Source organism: Gopherus flavomarginatus, chromosome 4 (assembly GCF_025201925.1).
Source record: "Gopherus flavomarginatus isolate rGopFla2 chromosome 4, rGopFla2.mat.asm, whole genome shotgun sequence".
NCBI classification, from domain to species: domain Eukaryota; kingdom Metazoa; phylum Chordata; order Testudines; family Testudinidae; genus Gopherus; species Gopherus flavomarginatus.
Genome location: NC_066620.1, coordinates 101,093,430 through 101,110,968, shown reverse-complemented (window position 1 = coordinate 101,110,968; position 17,539 = coordinate 101,093,430). Strand labels below are relative to the sequence as shown.

At 40.0% G+C, this 17,539-nt stretch overlaps 1 protein-coding gene across 14 annotated transcripts in view; it reads right to left on the bottom strand.

Moving 5' to 3' along the window:
- The window catches only part of SYNE1 (spectrin repeat containing nuclear envelope protein 1), a 492,410-nt gene that overhangs the window by 54,778 nt on the left and 420,093 nt on the right, over positions 1–17,539 (bottom strand). For all 14 annotated transcript variants that reach the window (XM_050949357.1, XM_050949360.1, XM_050949369.1 and 11 more), the window contains 6 exons: positions 16,589–16,743; positions 11,465–11,612; positions 9,660–9,754; positions 8,380–8,614; positions 7,333–7,527; positions 574–699 (listed from right to left, as the gene is read on the bottom strand). In XM_050949357.1, the coding sequence (XP_050805314.1) occupies positions 574–699; positions 7,333–7,527; positions 8,380–8,614; positions 9,660–9,754; positions 11,465–11,612; positions 16,589–16,743 (954 nt within the window). The remainder of the gene's footprint in view (positions 1–573; positions 700–7,332; positions 7,528–8,379; positions 8,615–9,659; positions 9,755–11,464; positions 11,613–16,588; positions 16,744–17,539) is intronic.

Below are 17,539 nucleotides of genomic sequence, written 5' to 3'. Positions count from 1 at the left end.
CTCTAGTGATCACCTTTGCAGTCTGCACTATGTTTACCCTCTGATTTTAAGAAAGGAAGAATGAGATTGGGATTCCCAGTTTGTTTCTAAATTGCAACTAATGCAAGATAAAAGTTTGTGACCTACAATTATCCTGAGTAGGAGTAATGAGCATTGACATGACACGGTTTTTAAATCTGTGAACTTTTACTTGTCTCATCTATAAGAACATGCTATAAGAACTTCTAAACTAAAAAGAACCACCAATACTTAGCACTTTTACAGCTCTTTATGGGCCTAATTCTGATCCGATTTACTTTGGTTTTACATTGATGTAACCTAATTTACACCAACGTTAGATTAAAGACAGGCCCTATATCTTCTAAGTGGTGTACAAACATTAATCAGTGCTGTGCAAACACTAACAAACAGATGTGCACACAAAATGTGCATGCCGACACAGGCAGGAAATTGCACATGCAGTAATTATGGGCTGCTGGTGTATATAGTCAGTAATGCCAAGGCTTATAATGGCTAAAGATGTTCCAAGACAAGCAAATTGCAGATCAGATGGTGCTCAACAGAGTGCTTTACCTTGCAATGAATCTGCTCTGTATGCAGCTCATCGTGGTGATCGGGCAATGGCTGAGAAAGCTTTTTCTTGAAGGATCTTAGTTTCTCCAGGGAGTCTGCTATGCCCTTTTCACATTTTTCCCAGTCCTGAAAGCAGAACAATTATTATTAGACTTTATTCCAGATGAAAGGGGGGGAAGGGAGAGAGTGGAAAGAGGCTCATCATGCTGAATCACTCAAGTTGACTAAATAATCATGGAATCATAGGACTGGAAGCCACTGCAAGAGGTCATCCAGTCCAGTCCTCTGCACTCATGGCACCAGTATCAACAAGCAGTGAGGATATTTGCATAATAGGATGTCCTCATAAGCCCTTTTTGTATAACATTCAGGTCTCAGAATCTGGATGGCATGCACCAGTAGAGCACATTGTCTATTGTGCTGTGCTCCAGTGCTAGTAGCAGGCAAAACTAAACCTCTTCTATTGCCACAGAGTCCTCAAGGTCTGATTTTGACCTTGCAATGTTGCTTCTCTCTGCCAGAAAGGGTTCCATGAGTCCCCTTAGGAATGACTTCATTAGGCAACCCATTGTACTTTGAAGAAGTAATCCCATACTAGGATTTTAGCAGACTGAAGACAACAGCTGACATACATAAATACAGCAGGAATTGACCAGACTAAAGAACTCAGAGGAGTACAGCTATATGTTTCTTTTGCAGAATGTCAGTTGTACGATACTAGAGAGGCCAGGATTTAGCTTCATAAATTCCTTTTTATGATAGCAGATAAAAGTGTGTGTGTGGGGGGGAAACAGTTAAGAATACAGGGAACATCCCAGCTGATTTCTCCCTTGAAGTGGTAAGATTCTATTTCTGTACATTTTTTGGGGGTGCGAGTTTCAGCATAAGAAAGAATTTTGCTGTCACATTACCTTTCAGAAAAAAAACAAAGACTTTGCAGTCATAGACTACAAGTTTCCTTCTGATCAAAGATTTTCGACCATCTTCAGATGATGTAGTAAGCAAAAAGAAGGCAAATGCATCAGTCCATCAAAAAGCATAGACCCAGTTAACATTTCATTGTCAGGGCTATTTCTAAATATCACATAATAAATAAACTAGATACATGCTCTTTAAAGTTGCATTTGCAAGTTGTTGAATGCATTAGACCTTGCTGGTTTCAACAGTGAAATGCATGAAAAAGAAAGCCTTGTGAGTTTATGTGGATGAACTTTACTTACAGTGCCACTTGTTTATAGCTGTTTAGCCAAAATTTCTCACAAGTGGCATAAAAGTCATCATGCATGTATTTTTACTGGAGTTTTTGATGCACACTTTTAACTACCTAAAGATTCAGGTTCTGAAATGTAAGGCACCACTCATCGTCAGTAAGAACTTCCATTGCCACTGCTGACACTTCTGTTGTCTTAATGAGGTCATAACTATGGTGGATAAAAATCAATGATTTTTATATTCAAATTATTTTTTTATTTAAATCATAATAAGTTTTTCTTTTTAAAAATGAGCCAGTTTAAAATGAAATCTGAATTTAATACAAAATACGTTAAGGTCTAAACTTATTGTAATCTCTTAAAACATTTAAATAAAAAAATTGTTTTGTATGTTTAATTAAATCTCAGTTACCATCTTAATGCAGATTTACACAAATCATGAGCAAAAGTTAATTATCTAGTAAATAAGCAATATATCATTCAGTATTTTCTTACATACTAAAATGTACAATTAAGAATCTGAAAATATTACATTATATGATTACTTAAATAAAATGTATATAGTTATAGCATACCTTCCAATTTGTGGTACTGTTTTTTCCCCTGGGGTGCAACAAGGGACTCAGGTCCTGAAATTAATGTGAGCTGGCACTAGACTGTTTGTACAACTCTCATTCTAAGTTTCTTCCCCTTCTCCACTTGTGAATGTCATGTTACATATTTTTGCTTGATCACAGGGATTTCAGAATCCATTAGACTTTCCTAACTATCACGAAGACTTCAAGTGCATGACACTTCCAGACCTGGTAAGGGATTTGATGACATAGCAGCAAAGTTTGTGCAAGTTGGGTATGGAGGAAGGAGGCTGGAAAGAGAGAATTATGTATTTGAGCTTTTACAAACCATACATGGTTTGGCCCTTTTTTCTTGAACTATGTTGCTTCCTCCTACTTATAACGAAACTAGAGACATTATGAAAAATGGTTAAGAGGCAACTAGTTACATCTATTGAACCCAAGTTGTAAGTAATTAGTTGCTTCTCAGAGAGATGGGTGGGACTAAGAGGCACCAGGTGATAACTTTATGGAACCTGGGCCTCATAAGAGAGAGAATTCAGTCTGAGGGGAAGAACCACTGGGAATCCTGAGAAGGATCCTAAGCCAGAGTCTGTAGGAGAAAATACATCTCAGGAAGGCTCAGTTGAGGGGCCAGTGCTCAGTATGGGAGCTAGTGGAGAAAACTCCAGCGTAGCTGAGAAAGGAGACTGAAGCCAGGGCCCAGTGGATAGAGAACTTACTTGCCTTTCTGTAACTGGAGTTCTTCAAGATGCAGGTCCCTATCTGTAACCCACTCTGGGTTCATTTGTGCTCCATGAACATGAGATGGGGGAATTCTTGCTAGCAATGTATATTGGCCTGTGCCTGTGCCCTCTCCTCATGCTCCTCACTGAGGATGTCAGGGGTAGGGCAGACTGACCATTTCTCCAGTTTCTTTCCTACTATGAATCTTGCCAAAAATCAAAGCAGAGGGGAAGGAGAGTGGGAAGTGGAATACAGACCCAGACCACACATCTTGAAGAACTCCAGTTACACAATAAGGTGTCACTTTCCCTTCTTTGAAGGGATTCCACTGTGAGTGGGTGACGAACAGTACTCAAAGAGAAGGAGGGAACAGCGATGCAGGTGGTATTACTGCTTCCAAAATCACTGTCCCAAAGAATGCATCAGCCAAGGTGTAACATGTAGATGGAACTCCAAGAGGTGCTCCTGCTTAATGTTTGGAGGGCAACTATGCGAAGTGATGCTACTAAGGCTGCTTGTGCCCTTGTAGAGCCCTTACCCCGGGTGAGGGAGGAAACTGCGCCAATTGGTAACAGAATACGATATAGCCAGAGATCCACTTGGAGATTCTTGTCCTTGTACTCATTCTGCTACGGCAATGAACAGGCCAGGTGACCTTCTGAAAGATTTTGTTCTCGTCAGATAAAATACCAGTGTTTGTCATGGGTCAATGGGATGAAGTCTCCTTTCCTGGTTAGAGGCTTCAGGAAAAACATGGGTAAGTGAAACAACTGGTTTATGTGAAATTCTGAAACTATTTTAGGAGTGAATTTTGTTGTCATCAGAGAGGAACTTTTGTCTTTATGGAATATTGCATATGATGGATTGGCCATTAGGGCCCCAAGTTCACTTACCCTTCTGGCCAAAGTGCTGGCAATGAGGAAGGCAACCTTTACATTTGAGACATGGAAGCTAGTGGTTCAAAAGGTAGCTTAGAGAGTGCTGAAAGCACTAAGTTAAGATTCCAGTGAGAGGCTGGTTTCTTTACTGGAGGAAAGGTTCTGATCAGACCTTTCAAAAGTGAGGAAAAAAATCAACCACCAGCCGATGTTGGATGACATACACTGACTGCCACCAGGTGAACCTGTAGTGAGTTAAGAAAAAGGCCTGCTGTCACAAGAGTAAGATGGTCTAAAAAAGAGGGAATATCATGGTCTCTGGGGATATTTGGTTTTGCTTGGCCCAGAGAGAGAAATGTTTCCACTTGGCAGGTAACATTTTCTGGTGGAAGCCTTTCTGCTATTAAGAATGAGTTGCACAGCTTCAGAGCAGGAATATACTAGGCTTGATGCATGAGATTAAGTGGGTTGGGATGTCTGAATCTGCTAGTCTCTTTAGTCTCAGAGATCCAAGAAAGGCCAAATGCTGTTAAGTGGATGGGATGACATTTGTAGGAAGACTTGAAAACTAGAATTGCCTGGGCCATTTGAGGATGATATCCAGTTGAATCTTCCATAGAACCTGAGGTAGTAGTGGGATGAGAAGGAAGGAACAGCTGAAGTGATCTATCCAAGGAAGAAATATAGCATCACCTCTGGAGTACTGACCTTGAGCTCCCATGCAGCAGTATTTGTTGTACTTCCTGTTTGCCCAAAATGCTTTTCACCACTGAATCACATAATTCCCACTTGTGATCAGTGGCAAAATGCCTGTTTAGGCTGTCTGCCAACAAGTTCTGGGCTCTTGGAAGGTGTGCCGCCAATAAGGTGATATGGTCCTTGACACACCAGTTCTGTAAGGTGACCACTTCTATACACAGGGGGATGAATCTCACTCTTCCCTGCTTGTTTATGGAGAATACAGTTGTTAAACTGTCCAACATTATGAGGATCTGAGAACACGGATGAGTGGTAGAAATGATTTGTAAGATTCTCGGACTGTCCCATATTCCAGAGGTGTGTGTATGTTCTGGTCTCCTGAGGTGTCCAAATGCCCTATACTGTCTGATCATCCATGTGAGCTCCCCAGCCTACCAGGAAGGCACCTGAATTATTGTATTGTCAGGTGTGGGGGATGCTAGAAGATGACAGGGTTACTGGCCTAATCCATGGGGGAAGCATTAGAAGGGATATATTTTGATCTCAGTAAGATTTTTGACAGTCCCACATCACATTCTCATAAAGAAACAAAGGAAATGCAGTCTAGATGAATTTACTATAAGGTGGATGCACAACTGGTTGAAAGACAACACTCAAAGAGTAGTTATCAATGGTTCACTGTCAAACTGGGAGGATGTACCTAGTGGGGACTCACAGGGGTCAATCTTGGGTCTAGCACTACTCAGTATTTTCATTAATGACTTGGTTATGGAGTGGAGAGTATGCTTATAAAATTTGGGGATGACACCAAGCTGGGAAGGGATGCAAACACTTTGGAGGACAGATTCAGATTTCAAAATGACTGTAACGAACTAGAGAACTGGTCTGAATGCAACAAAATGAATTTCAAGAAAGACAAGTGCAAAGTATTTCACTTAGGAAGGAACAAATCACATGCATAACTACAAAATGGGGAATAACTGAGTAGGTGGTATTACTGCTGAAAAAAAATCTGAGGGTTATAGTGGATCACAAACTGAATCCAAGTCAACAATGTGCTGCAGTTGCAAAAATATTTCATCATCATCCATGGGAATTTAATGACATATCCCATTTCCATTCATGAAATAGATGAAAGATGTGGCTAAATTCCAGTCTATCATGTTGAGTGCTTACATTGGGTTTAGCACGCATTTTGGAGACTTCTTAAATTAAAACATGTTTTAACGGTCTCTCCTCCAAGATCTAAGAAATTTGTCTTAAATAATGAGTAGTCAAGATGCTGGAGAGAAAACTAGATTACTTGGTAGCTAGGTAAATCCATATACTGGCATTTGAGTTGAAGAGGGAGATTTGCAATATTTGTAATACAATGTATATGTGGAATGATTAATCATAATGTTGCAAAATAAAATGCACATGCTTTCTGCAATGTTCACTAAAAGTATCAGCATAATATTTAATACATATATAGACCTTTACACATCAGTGCTGTGCAAACACTAACTAGTAAATATTCACAATAGTCACATGAGAGGGAAGTATTATTACTCCTATTTTATAAATGGGGAAAATGAGCAGTGTAGTTAAATGACTTGTCCATGTTTATACAGTGAGCGAATGGCAAAGCAAGATTTAATACACAGAAATTCCTGATGCCAAAGCCTATGATCATTCCTCTTGATTACACTTCTTCACTATGCCATAATAGTTACTGTGTGTGGTTTTGTGCCTACTCATTCAGCACGTTGTCATAAACAGAGTGTTAAGGGTTAATGTCTCTTATACCTGTAAAAGGTTACAAGCAGGGAACTGGACACCTGACCAGAGGATCAATCAGGAGACAAGATACTTTCGAATCTGGGTGGAGGGAAGTTTTTGTGTGAGTTCTTTGTTCTTGGGTTCTTCTCTTGGAGGGTCTGAGAGAGACCAGACATTACTACAAGCTCTCTAAGTTTCTTTTCAGATAGTAAGTAAAACAGGCGGTTTAGGCTTTTTAATTGTTTTACTCTATTTGCATTTGTGGATCTGGCTGGTTAACTTTTATATGTGTAGTTGCTGGGAATATTTTGATTTGTATTGGTACTGGGGGGAAGGTCTCTTTCTGGTGTCTGTAAGCTATAGAACCCTGTAATAGTTACATCTTGAAGTTACAAAGATAATTCTTTACTTTTCCTTTCTTTTATTAAAAGATTTCTTTTTAGAGAACCTGATTGTTTTTTTTTTTAGTTTCCCTTGTGTTATTTCAGGGGATTGGGACAACTCACCAGGACGGGTGGGGGAGACGGGAGGAGGGAGTGATAAAATCTCTCTCTGTTTTCCTTGAATCTGTTTGCCTCTTTGTGGAAGGGAAGGGAGATGCTTCTCTGTATGGTGATTTAAGAGGTCAGATCAGTATCTCAGGATAGCCCAGGGAGGGAAGTTCTGGGAGGGGGAAAGGTGGGGGAATGGTTTATTTCTCCTTGTTTTAAGAACCCAAGGGATCTGGGTTCTTGGGGTCCCAAGGGAAGGTTGGGGAGGTCAGAGTGCCCCAAAACACTATATTTTGGGTGGTGGCAGCCTATCAGATCTAAGCTGGTAATGAAGCTTAGGGAAATTCATGCTAGTACCCATATTTTGGACGCTAAGGTCCAGAATTGGGAATTATACTTAGGACACACGTGCACTTACTTTCAGTAGGAAGGTGAGCTGTTTCTTCTGTTCCTCAAGACGAATGGTGGCTAATTTCCAGTGCTCCTGAATTTCCGTGAGTTCTGTCTGCAGGGCTGCTTCAGCTCCACTATCAGCAGAGAGCAGCAGCTGCTTCCCAGCTTCCACAGTTAAAATGTAACTCCCTTGTTGCCGTAGGAGAACTTTCTCTCTAAGCTGCAAAAGTCAAGGATTTGTTAGCATCTTGTTTTTAATTCCAGTGAGTTATGATGTGTAAGTGACCCTAAAGCCAGCATGGGTAAAACATTTTTCACTGCTTTCTTAGCTTAGATACAGTGGGTTGCTACCCAAATGCATAAAGCTACCATTTTACAGTTCAACAAGTAGATCACTAGACAGAAGGTTTCCTCTCTTCATCCTCAATGCATACAGAGATTTTGAGAGTGGTGGGGATGAGAAAACTGACTTCTCCCCGCTCCTTCTCCACCTGAGTAGTTCAGAAACTCTGCAAGGGAGAAGCTCCTCTCTCCTGACTTCTGCTGTGAAGAGCACAGCAGACACGTACGTGCATCAACACTGCTATTTTCAGCCCTGCCAATTCCAAGCTAATAAGTGGATTTGTCTGACTTTGCACAAAGATGGACAACATGAGAGATCAAGGCCTTCTAAACATTATCTTAGCTCTGGTATGTCTTTAAGACCAAAGACTAATTAAAACATAAACATATAGGAGCACATACAGACCTCCTTGGGAGGTCAGTTGTGAATCAATGAAATAGGTAACTGGGTGAAAGGAAATCTTCAGTTGTTGCTTGCATAGTCTTTGTTAAACACTAAGTCACTGGGATTTCTTTAGATCCATAAATCGAGCTTTCATTCTTTCTGAGGCATGCTACTAGGTCTATTCTCTACTGTGAAAAACAACTATGTCCAATATTTCTGTGGCTGGACTCCACTGATCCATGACTACTGTAGTTAATTCGATTCCAGCACACTTTTAAGATTAAAAAACCTTTCAACTAAACATGAAAGCATACGGGAAAAGGACTACACAAGTATTGGACATACCTGCACTTCATCCAACAGGGCTCTGGCTTGCTGCAGTGGAATAGGAACACCACCCAGTCCACTCACTGGCTGATAGGACACTTCCATCAGCCATTTGCGTAGTTTTCCTGCCATCTCTCTGTAACGCTGCCATTGGCGGATCTGGCTGTCAATGATTCCCCTCCTCTGCTGTGCCCTGCGAATCACTCCTTGCCACTGATTACTGAGCAGCGTCAGTTTCAGATTAAACTCATCCCTATTAGAGAACAAACAAACAATACAAACCTGGGGTAAGAACTGTATCTTTGATCCATTTCTTTAATAAATGAAAAGCTGAAAAATGTATGTTTTCTGACAGCTCTCTCTAAAGTCCGAGTAGAAAGGGATGCACTACTCTTTCACATGGCAGCTAACATTCAACTGGGATCTAAAACTACCACATTTCAGGACAATAGCCAGAACCAAAAGGCTGTAATTCTCTTCTCAAGGAAAACATCTTAATCCAAACTGAAATCTTTGTAGAAATTATTGGCAAACCCGATGCAAGTTCACAACCCTCTCTCGGACAAATCTAGACATGAAAAACACCTATCACTGATCTCAAAGTAGGAAACAAACTAAATTTGTACTGGGAGAGGGATTTATGGCAAGTCCTGATATATAGTACAGTTGGATAAGGCTAGCATCTCTACAGCAAAAGCATTCCATATACATTAGTGGTGTGTGTTGATTTTTACTTGTTTCATCATTAAGAGTTAATTCTCCTGGCCACATGCTTGTTCTCACTCCATCCCATTTGTGCTGCTCTGGTGGTGCAAAGTGGATAGAAAACTGATATGACGAGTCAGTGGCGGTTCTTCTGGGATAGTTTAATTCCCAAATGACAAAGCAGGTATAGCTGGCTGTACACCACCCATTGCTCGCCCCCTTGGCGTAGGGGGCATTCTGGAGGCACGTCATTGTGGAAGGTGACAGGGACTATGTGCATTCTAGCCTGCAGAAACAGCCTCGGAGCTGCTCTGTTCCCAAAGATGACAAGTTGGAGGAATAAATGAGAATAATTTACATTAAAAACCCCAGTATTGTGCTGACACAGCACTGTATTACCAAGACACGGACAATCAGTACCTTTAGCTGCTTTACTTACATCTTCTGCGACTTCCACCTATCCTCTGCCTGTTTGCCTTTAATGGTGTTCTCCTCAATGTTAGCACTGTATTCCTTCTTTTCTGTTTGGCAATTACCTAGCACACAGCATGCGTTACCACACATAAACAAACAACAAACACACGGGTGTCTACCTGTCATCCACCTGTCCTTGCTCTAGTAGGTGCTGCCCATCAGTGATGATTGAATGTAAAATCTGCTGGCGACTGAACATCTCTGCCTGGAACAGCTATTACAAAAGAGATAGAAGTGGTTTTAAAGCAAAGGTCTCAAAGGTTTTCACCTCAAAGGTTTTTGCTATCACCGGCAAAAATTTCACTTCTCATTTAATTCACTCAGGCTTAATCCTGTTCCGGGTGAGCTCAATGGGAGTTTTGGTATCAACTTCGATGAGAAAGGGATTAAACCTTCAGTCTTGAGGAGGAGGAGGGAGGAGTAATTATTCTTCCCAGGAATGGAATATTTTTTACTGTACATAAAAGCTAAACAAGTTCAACAGAACCTCAGCTCTAGACATCCTTTGGAGATAATACTGTGATTGACCGCATGTTTTAAACACAAGCTGTATGAGGAATTTTGAATCTTGTGGTTTGGGAATATTTGTGCACTTCTCATTTTCTGAAATGTTTTTAAATATAAATATGTTCTAGCTCTTTGCTTTTTGAAGTCAGATATCTGCATGCAGAATTTTTGAACCAAAATCCAGTACAAACTTAACAACATTGTAAGACAATTTTACATTGCAGATAAACCCTCTTTGACAGAGGTGCACAGTTGCATGGTGACACTGAAAATGTATTGGCTACTTTTTTATTTTTACATTAATCAAATCAAAATCTTGGATTTTTAAAAAGTTTTTAGTAGAAATACTACTACTGGAGTGAATCACCATAACTCTGCTTAAGTCAATGGAGTTGTGCTGATTTACACCAGCTGAGCATATGGTCCATTGTGTGATTATTTAAAAATATATTTTTCTGAAGGACTCAAGGAGGAAAAAAGACAAGTTAATATTTTCAGAAGTGCCCAAGCGACTTGGGAGCCAAAATCCCATTTTCAAAAGTGACTTAGGCACTTGCAAGCCCTAAGTCTTAATCAAAGTCAATAGGATTTGGGCCCCTAAATACCTAAAAGTTACTATTAAAAATTTGTTTAGGTTCCTAAGTCACTTAGTTCCAGATTTTAAAAGGTATTTCAGCGATTACTTCTCACGGGAGTTAGGTGCCTAAATATCTTCAAAAATCTGGGTCTTAGATCCTTTTGAATTTTTTACCCAATATATCCTATAACTTCAGTACAAGAGAATGGTGCTTTCTGATATCATTGCAGACTTTTTCTGACAGTATTTTTGGGGATATGTAGGAACCTGAGGCAGAGAATGTTTTATGTTAAAAACATACACATGCACACCATTTGTATGTTTAATCCATGTAAAAAACTAGTATCAATTTTGTTACGGGTAGGTATGTGGGACAGAAAGGAGTTTATCACTTAATCATCTTGTTATTGCCAAAACAGGGCTGTGGACCTGAGAATTTCAGAAAGGCAGCTAAGAAGCTAGTAGTTAATATGTTTACAGAAGTTCCCATCATCTCAGTCTCACTCCAGGAAGCTAATTGCATAGGACAGGGAGACGAGGATGGAGCAGGGGAGCAATGGGAGCTAAGAGGGTGTTGGGAGATTAAAAGACTGGGAATTGATGCAGCAAAGACTGCAGATGAGGACAATGGAATGTCAAATGGAAGAAACAACCCTGTGAAATTACAAGATGATTTTTATATTCAGAAAATATATATATGGGCCACAGACTGCACACTAGTGGTCTATACACATGCTTAAATTATTAAGGTACAATATTTTCAGTGAGGATATAACAGAGGCAGTTTATTTCAGGATAATGTAAAATGTCTCTCCATAAAGTCGGTTTGTTTTAACTTGCCTCGTGTGCCCTCTGTTGCTCCAACAAACTCTGGTAGTTTCCTGAAATCTCTGCAGCCAGTTTCTGCTCAGTCTGAACCAGAAATTCCATCCAGCTCTCACATTTATCCAAAAAGGTCTGGTGTTGCAGCAAGAAAGACTGCAGCTTACTAAAATGATGAAAGGTCGATTCATTAATGCCTCCAGCTCACACAAAATAAAATGACAGTTGGTTTCCAGGGAGTCATTACAATTCTGGCTGATGCAGCTTTTCCATCACAAACCCACATGCTGCCTTATCCTAGAAGACTGTTTGATGTGGAACCCCCTTGTCCTCTCACCCTTTTTTCCCATTTCTTTAGTCTACACGTAAACAAAAACAGTATCATTTAAAATGTCAACTTGTGTTCATAAACAGACAATCACCATAACTTTACTTTTGGTAGAATTCCCTTTGGCTCTTAGCTCAATATAAAGAGGAACAAGCTCATTATTACTTTATAACAATGCCTGAGGTCATGTCTCCACTTAAAAGGGTTTGCCAATAGAGATCTACCAACAGAGCTATACCTCCCTAGTGGAGACATAGCTCACACTGCTAAAAAAAGTTCTTCTGATGATATAACTTAAACCAAGCTCCTGAATGGAATACCAAAATAGGATAACTGCATCTATAGTAACTGGGTTTTTTGCCAGGAGAATTACATCTACACTAGGGCTTTTGCCAGCAAACCTATATTGTTTAGGGAGCTGACTTTTCACACTCCTAATCTACATAACTGTGCTGACAAACCTTTTGAGTGTAGACAGAAACCCTAGTTGTGATCCCAAAGGCAAGCAGCATCAGTTAATGCAATATTGATAACATAAAAAGGCCTGATCCACATTTAAGTTTTACTGGCACAGCCACATTGGTTGAGGATGTGATTTTTGTTTTTAACCAACATAAATATACTGGCAAAAGCCCTGGTGTACATGCAGTGATGCTGGAACAACTGTATTTATATCAGCATAGTTTATGCTGGTTTCAGAGAAAAGTATAAGAACTTTTGTACTGATATAACTACATCCACACAAGAGCTTTTGCCAATGTAGATACTCAGGAAGACATGGGCTATAAAAAGCCCGCTCCTAAATGACCAGTGAAGCTAGCAAACAGGAGTGACTAACAGGAGAGTTTTGCGAGGAAGTTTAAGATACATGTAACATTCTTTAAAATTCTTTAAACTTAAGCCACAATCTCCCCCCTGCCCCAAAACCAAAACCTCAACAAAGGAACTAACTTCAGCAGCAAAAAGAGAATTCAGGCAGAAGTCCTGCCACAGAGTGCGGGCTATGCAGTTTATTGCATCCGATGCAGCATGTCTGATTACCTGCGCTATGGGCAGGTGGCATGTGTCTGCATTTGGTGCAAGGAGCTCCTGGCCCTCAGACCACGTGTGGGCTTTGGAGACCAGGGTGGCTCAGCTGGAGAAGCTAAAGAAGACAGAGATACAAAGATGAGACTTTCTGGGACACAGTAGAACGGTCTCACCCCCATCTAACAGCCCCTGTGCTGTTGAGGAGGATGAAAGTCTCAGGGAAGGAGAACATCCAACTGGAGCAGACGGAAATGATCCTATAGTTGGGACCCTCCTTCCAGATGTTGCGATATCCTCTCCCAGAGGGAACTCCAGTTATTAGGAAGAGACAAGTATTAGTAATGGGCGATTCGATCATTAGAAACATAGATAGCTGGGTTTGTGATGACTTGAGACCTCTAGAAAGACTTACATGTAGTGCTAGGAAGGAGCCAGTGGTCATGATACATGTAGGTACAAATGACACAGGGAGGGATAGGAGAGAGGTCCTGGAGTCCAAATTTAGGCTACTAGGTAAGGGATTGAAGTCCAGGACCTCCACTGTAGCATTCTCTGAAATGCTTCCAGTTCTGTGTGCAGGGCCAGTTACAGAGGTAGAACTGCAGGGTCTCAAAGCGTGGATGAGATGATGGTGTAGAGAGGAGGGGTTTTGATTTATTAGGAACTGGAGAAACTTTTGGGAAAGATGAGCCTATACGAAGGATGAAAAAAAGTCCCATTCAATTACATCATGCAAATGGCAAACAGGATAAATTTTAAAAGTGCTTATATATAAATTCTATAAGTCTAAATAATAAGATGGGTGAACTAGAGTGCCTTGTATTAAATGAGGATATTGATATAATAGGCATCACAGAAACTTGGTGGAATGAGGATAACCAATAGGGGACACTAATACCAGGGTACAAAGTATATTGGAAAGAGAACAGGTCGAGATGGTGGGGGAGTGGTGCTACATGTGAAAGAAATTGTAGAATCGAATGAAGTAAAAATCTTAAATGAACCAAACTGTACAATAGAATCTCTATGGATAGTAATTCCATGCTCAAATAATAATATAGCAGTAGGGATATACTACCGACCACCTAACCAAGATGGTGATAGTGACTGTGAAATGCTCAGGGAGATAAGAGAAGCTATTAAAAGAAAAAAAAACCTCAATAATAATGGGGGATTTCAACTATCCCCATATTGACTGGAAACATGTCACCTCAGGATGCAGAAATGAAGTTTCTTGACACCTTAAATGACTGCTTCTTGGAGCAGCTAGTTCTGGAACCCATAAGAGGAGAGGCAATTCTTGATTTAGTCCTAAGTGGAGCACAGGATCGGGCACAAGAGGTGAATATAGCTGGACCCTTTAGTAATAGTGACCACAATATAATTAAATGTAACATCCCCGTGGTGGTGAAAACTCCACAGGAGCCAAACACTGTAGCATTTAATTTCAGAAAAGGGAATTACACCAAAATGAGGTGGTTAGTTACACTAAAATTAAAAGGTACAGCAGCAAAAGTAAAAACCCTGCAAGCTGCATGGAAACTTTTTAAAGACACCATAATAGAGGCTCAACTTAAATGTATACATCAAATTAAAAAACATAGTAAGAGAACCAAAAAAGAGCCATCATGGCTAAACAACAAAAGTAAAAGAAGTAGTGAGAGGCAAAAAGGTATCCTTTAAAAAGTGGAAGTTAAATCCTAGTGAGGAAAATAAACTCCGGCAAATGAAGTGTAAAAATATAATTAGGAAGGCCAAAAATTTGAAGAACAGCTAGCCAAAGACTCAAAAAGTAATAGGATTTTTTTTTAAAGTACATCAGAAGCAGGAAGCCCACTAAATAAGCAATGGACAATTGAGATGCTAAAGGAGTACTCAAGGACGATAAGGCCATTGTGGAGAAACTAAATGAATTCTTTGCGTCAGTCTTCATGGTTGAGGATGTGAGGGAGATTTCCAAAACTGAGCCATTCCTTTTAGGTGACAAATCTGAGGAACTGTCCCAGATTAAGATGTCATTAGAGGAAGTTTTGGAACAAACTGATAAACTAAACAGTAATAAGTCACCAGGAGCAGATGGTATTTGCACAAGAGTTCTGAAGGAACTCAAATGTGAAACTGTAGAACTACTAACTAACATCTGCTTCTGCACCAAATGACTGGAGGATAGCTAATGTGATGCCAATTTTTAAAATGGACTCCAGAGGTGATCCCGGCAATTACAGGTCAGTAAGCCTGACTTCAGTACTAGGCAAACTGGCTGAAATTATAGTAAAGAACAAAATTGTCAGAGACACAAATGAACATAATTTGTTGGGGAATAGTCAACATGGTTTTTGTAAAGGGAAATCATGCCGCACCAATCTACTAGAATACTTTGAGGGGGTCAACAAGCATGTGGACAAGGGGGATCCAGTGGATATAGTGTATTTAGATTTTCAGAAAGCCTTTGACAAGGTCCCTCACTAAAGACTATTAAGCAAAATAAGCTGTCATGGGATAAGAGGGAAGGTCCTCTCATGGGTTGGTAACTGGTTAAAAGATAGGAAAAAAAGAGTAGGAATAAATTGTCAGTTTTCAGAATGGAGAGAGGTAAACAGTGGTGTCACCCAGGGGTCTGTTCTGGGCCCAAACCTATTGAACATATTCATAAATGATCTGGAAAAAGGGGTAAACCGTGAGGTGGCAAAATTTACGGAGGATACAAAACTACTCAAGATAGTTAAGACCCAGGCAGTCTGCGAAGAGCTACAAAAGGATCTCTCAAAACTGGGTGACTGGGCAACTAAATGGCAGATGAAATTCAATGTTGATAAATGCAAAGTAATGCACACTGGAAAACATAATCCCTATACATATACAATGATGGTGTCTAAATTAGCTGTTACCACTCAAAAAAGGGATCTTGGAGTCAGTGTGGATAGTTCTTTGAAAACATCTAGTCGATGTGCAGCAGCAGTCAAAGCAAACAGAACATTGGGAATCATTAAGAGATAGATAATAAGACCAAAAATATCATATTGTCTCTATATAAATCCATGGTATGCCCACATCTTGAATACTATGTACAGATTTGGTCACTCCATCTCAAAAAAGTTAAACAAAAATTATTAGGGGTATTTAGCGTCTGCCATATGAGGGGAGATTAATAAGACTGGGACTTTTCAGCTTGGGAAAAAAGGGGGATGTGATAGCGGTCTATAAAATCATGATTGGTGTGGAGAAAGTAAATAGGGAAGGGTTATTTAGTCTCTCTCATAACACAAGAACTAGGGTCACCAAATAAAACTAATCAGTGGCAGGTTTAAAAACAAACAAAAGGAAGTATTTTTTTACCCAATGCACAGTCAACCTGTGGAATTCCTTGCCAAAGAATGTTGACCAAGGCCAAGACTATAACAGGGTTCAAAAAAGAACTAGATAAATTCATGCAGGATAGATCCATTAATGGCTATTAGCCAGGATGGGCAGGGATGGTGTCCCTAGCCTCTGTTTGCCAGAAGCTGGGAATAGGTGACAGGGGATGGATCACTTGGTGATTACTTGTTCTGTTCATTCCCTCTTCGGCACCTGGTATTGGCCACTGTTGGAAGAGAGGATACTGGGCTAGATGGACTTTTGGTCTGATCCAGTATGGTCACTCTTATGTTCTTACTGGTTTTGTTATATCAGCAAAATTCACATTGTGCAGGTAAAGCCAAAGTTCCACATGCCATGCATTAAACTGCATTTTCCAGCTCAGAATGACTAACAGAGAGTAATATATGTCCTTCTAGCTGACCGACCTGAATCTTTCTGTCGTCTGAGATGAGATTATGGACCACCGCCTGTTCAGATTCTGCATCCTTTTGATTTCTTTATCATTCAGGGGTAGCCTGTAACCCAGCTCGTTCAGACGGTCCAAATCTGGTGCCATGCTACTGAACTTTAACATCTGGCTCTGGAACAAGTGATAAAGAACATATGTAGCTATAGACAAAGAAATTCAATAATTATCTTATTGGAATCTGAAAATTATGGGAAAGCTCTCAGTTGACAAATTTGGGATGGCTTGGATTGCCACCTTGTGGTAAGTGCTCTCCATTGCCAGGCAAGAGACTCATGATCCTAGATCCTTGCAAAAGGAGGCATCTCTTCAAAGATAGTGCACTTAGCCTGTGAAAAGAAATTTCTTATGCTGATCAGTACACCCATCAATTAAGACATAGTGGAGAGAAGTTCTGTAGCTATTTCTGGTGGAAGGATAACAGCAGGGCTAAAATGGAGGAAATACTGGGTTTGCGGGGGAGAAGGGGTGTCATCAACTTTCTGTCAGGGATTTGTTCCTGACAGAAGTAAAAAGACAAACAAGTGACCATATATATAGTATAATACACATACACATTCACTTTAATTATTAAGATATTAAAAATTAGCATATAAGAGAAATTACTTAATTTAGGGTGTAGAAAATATCACTACATAAAGTTCATTTGACTTAACTTGCCACTTGTGCAGATGTTAAGATATATTTTAAAATGTGTAATACTTTCTAGAGTTGGCAACAGATCAAAAATCTGGATGTGCACACTCCCATACTCGAGGAAGTTTGGATCTGGTCCTGAATTTCCAACAGAGTATTCTGGGAATCCCTTGTATAGTAAGCAGATTATATATTACATTTCAAAGAATGGTCGTTCTCATGGGATCAGGCTATTAAACTCTGCTTCATATTCAGGGGTCACTGATGCATCTTG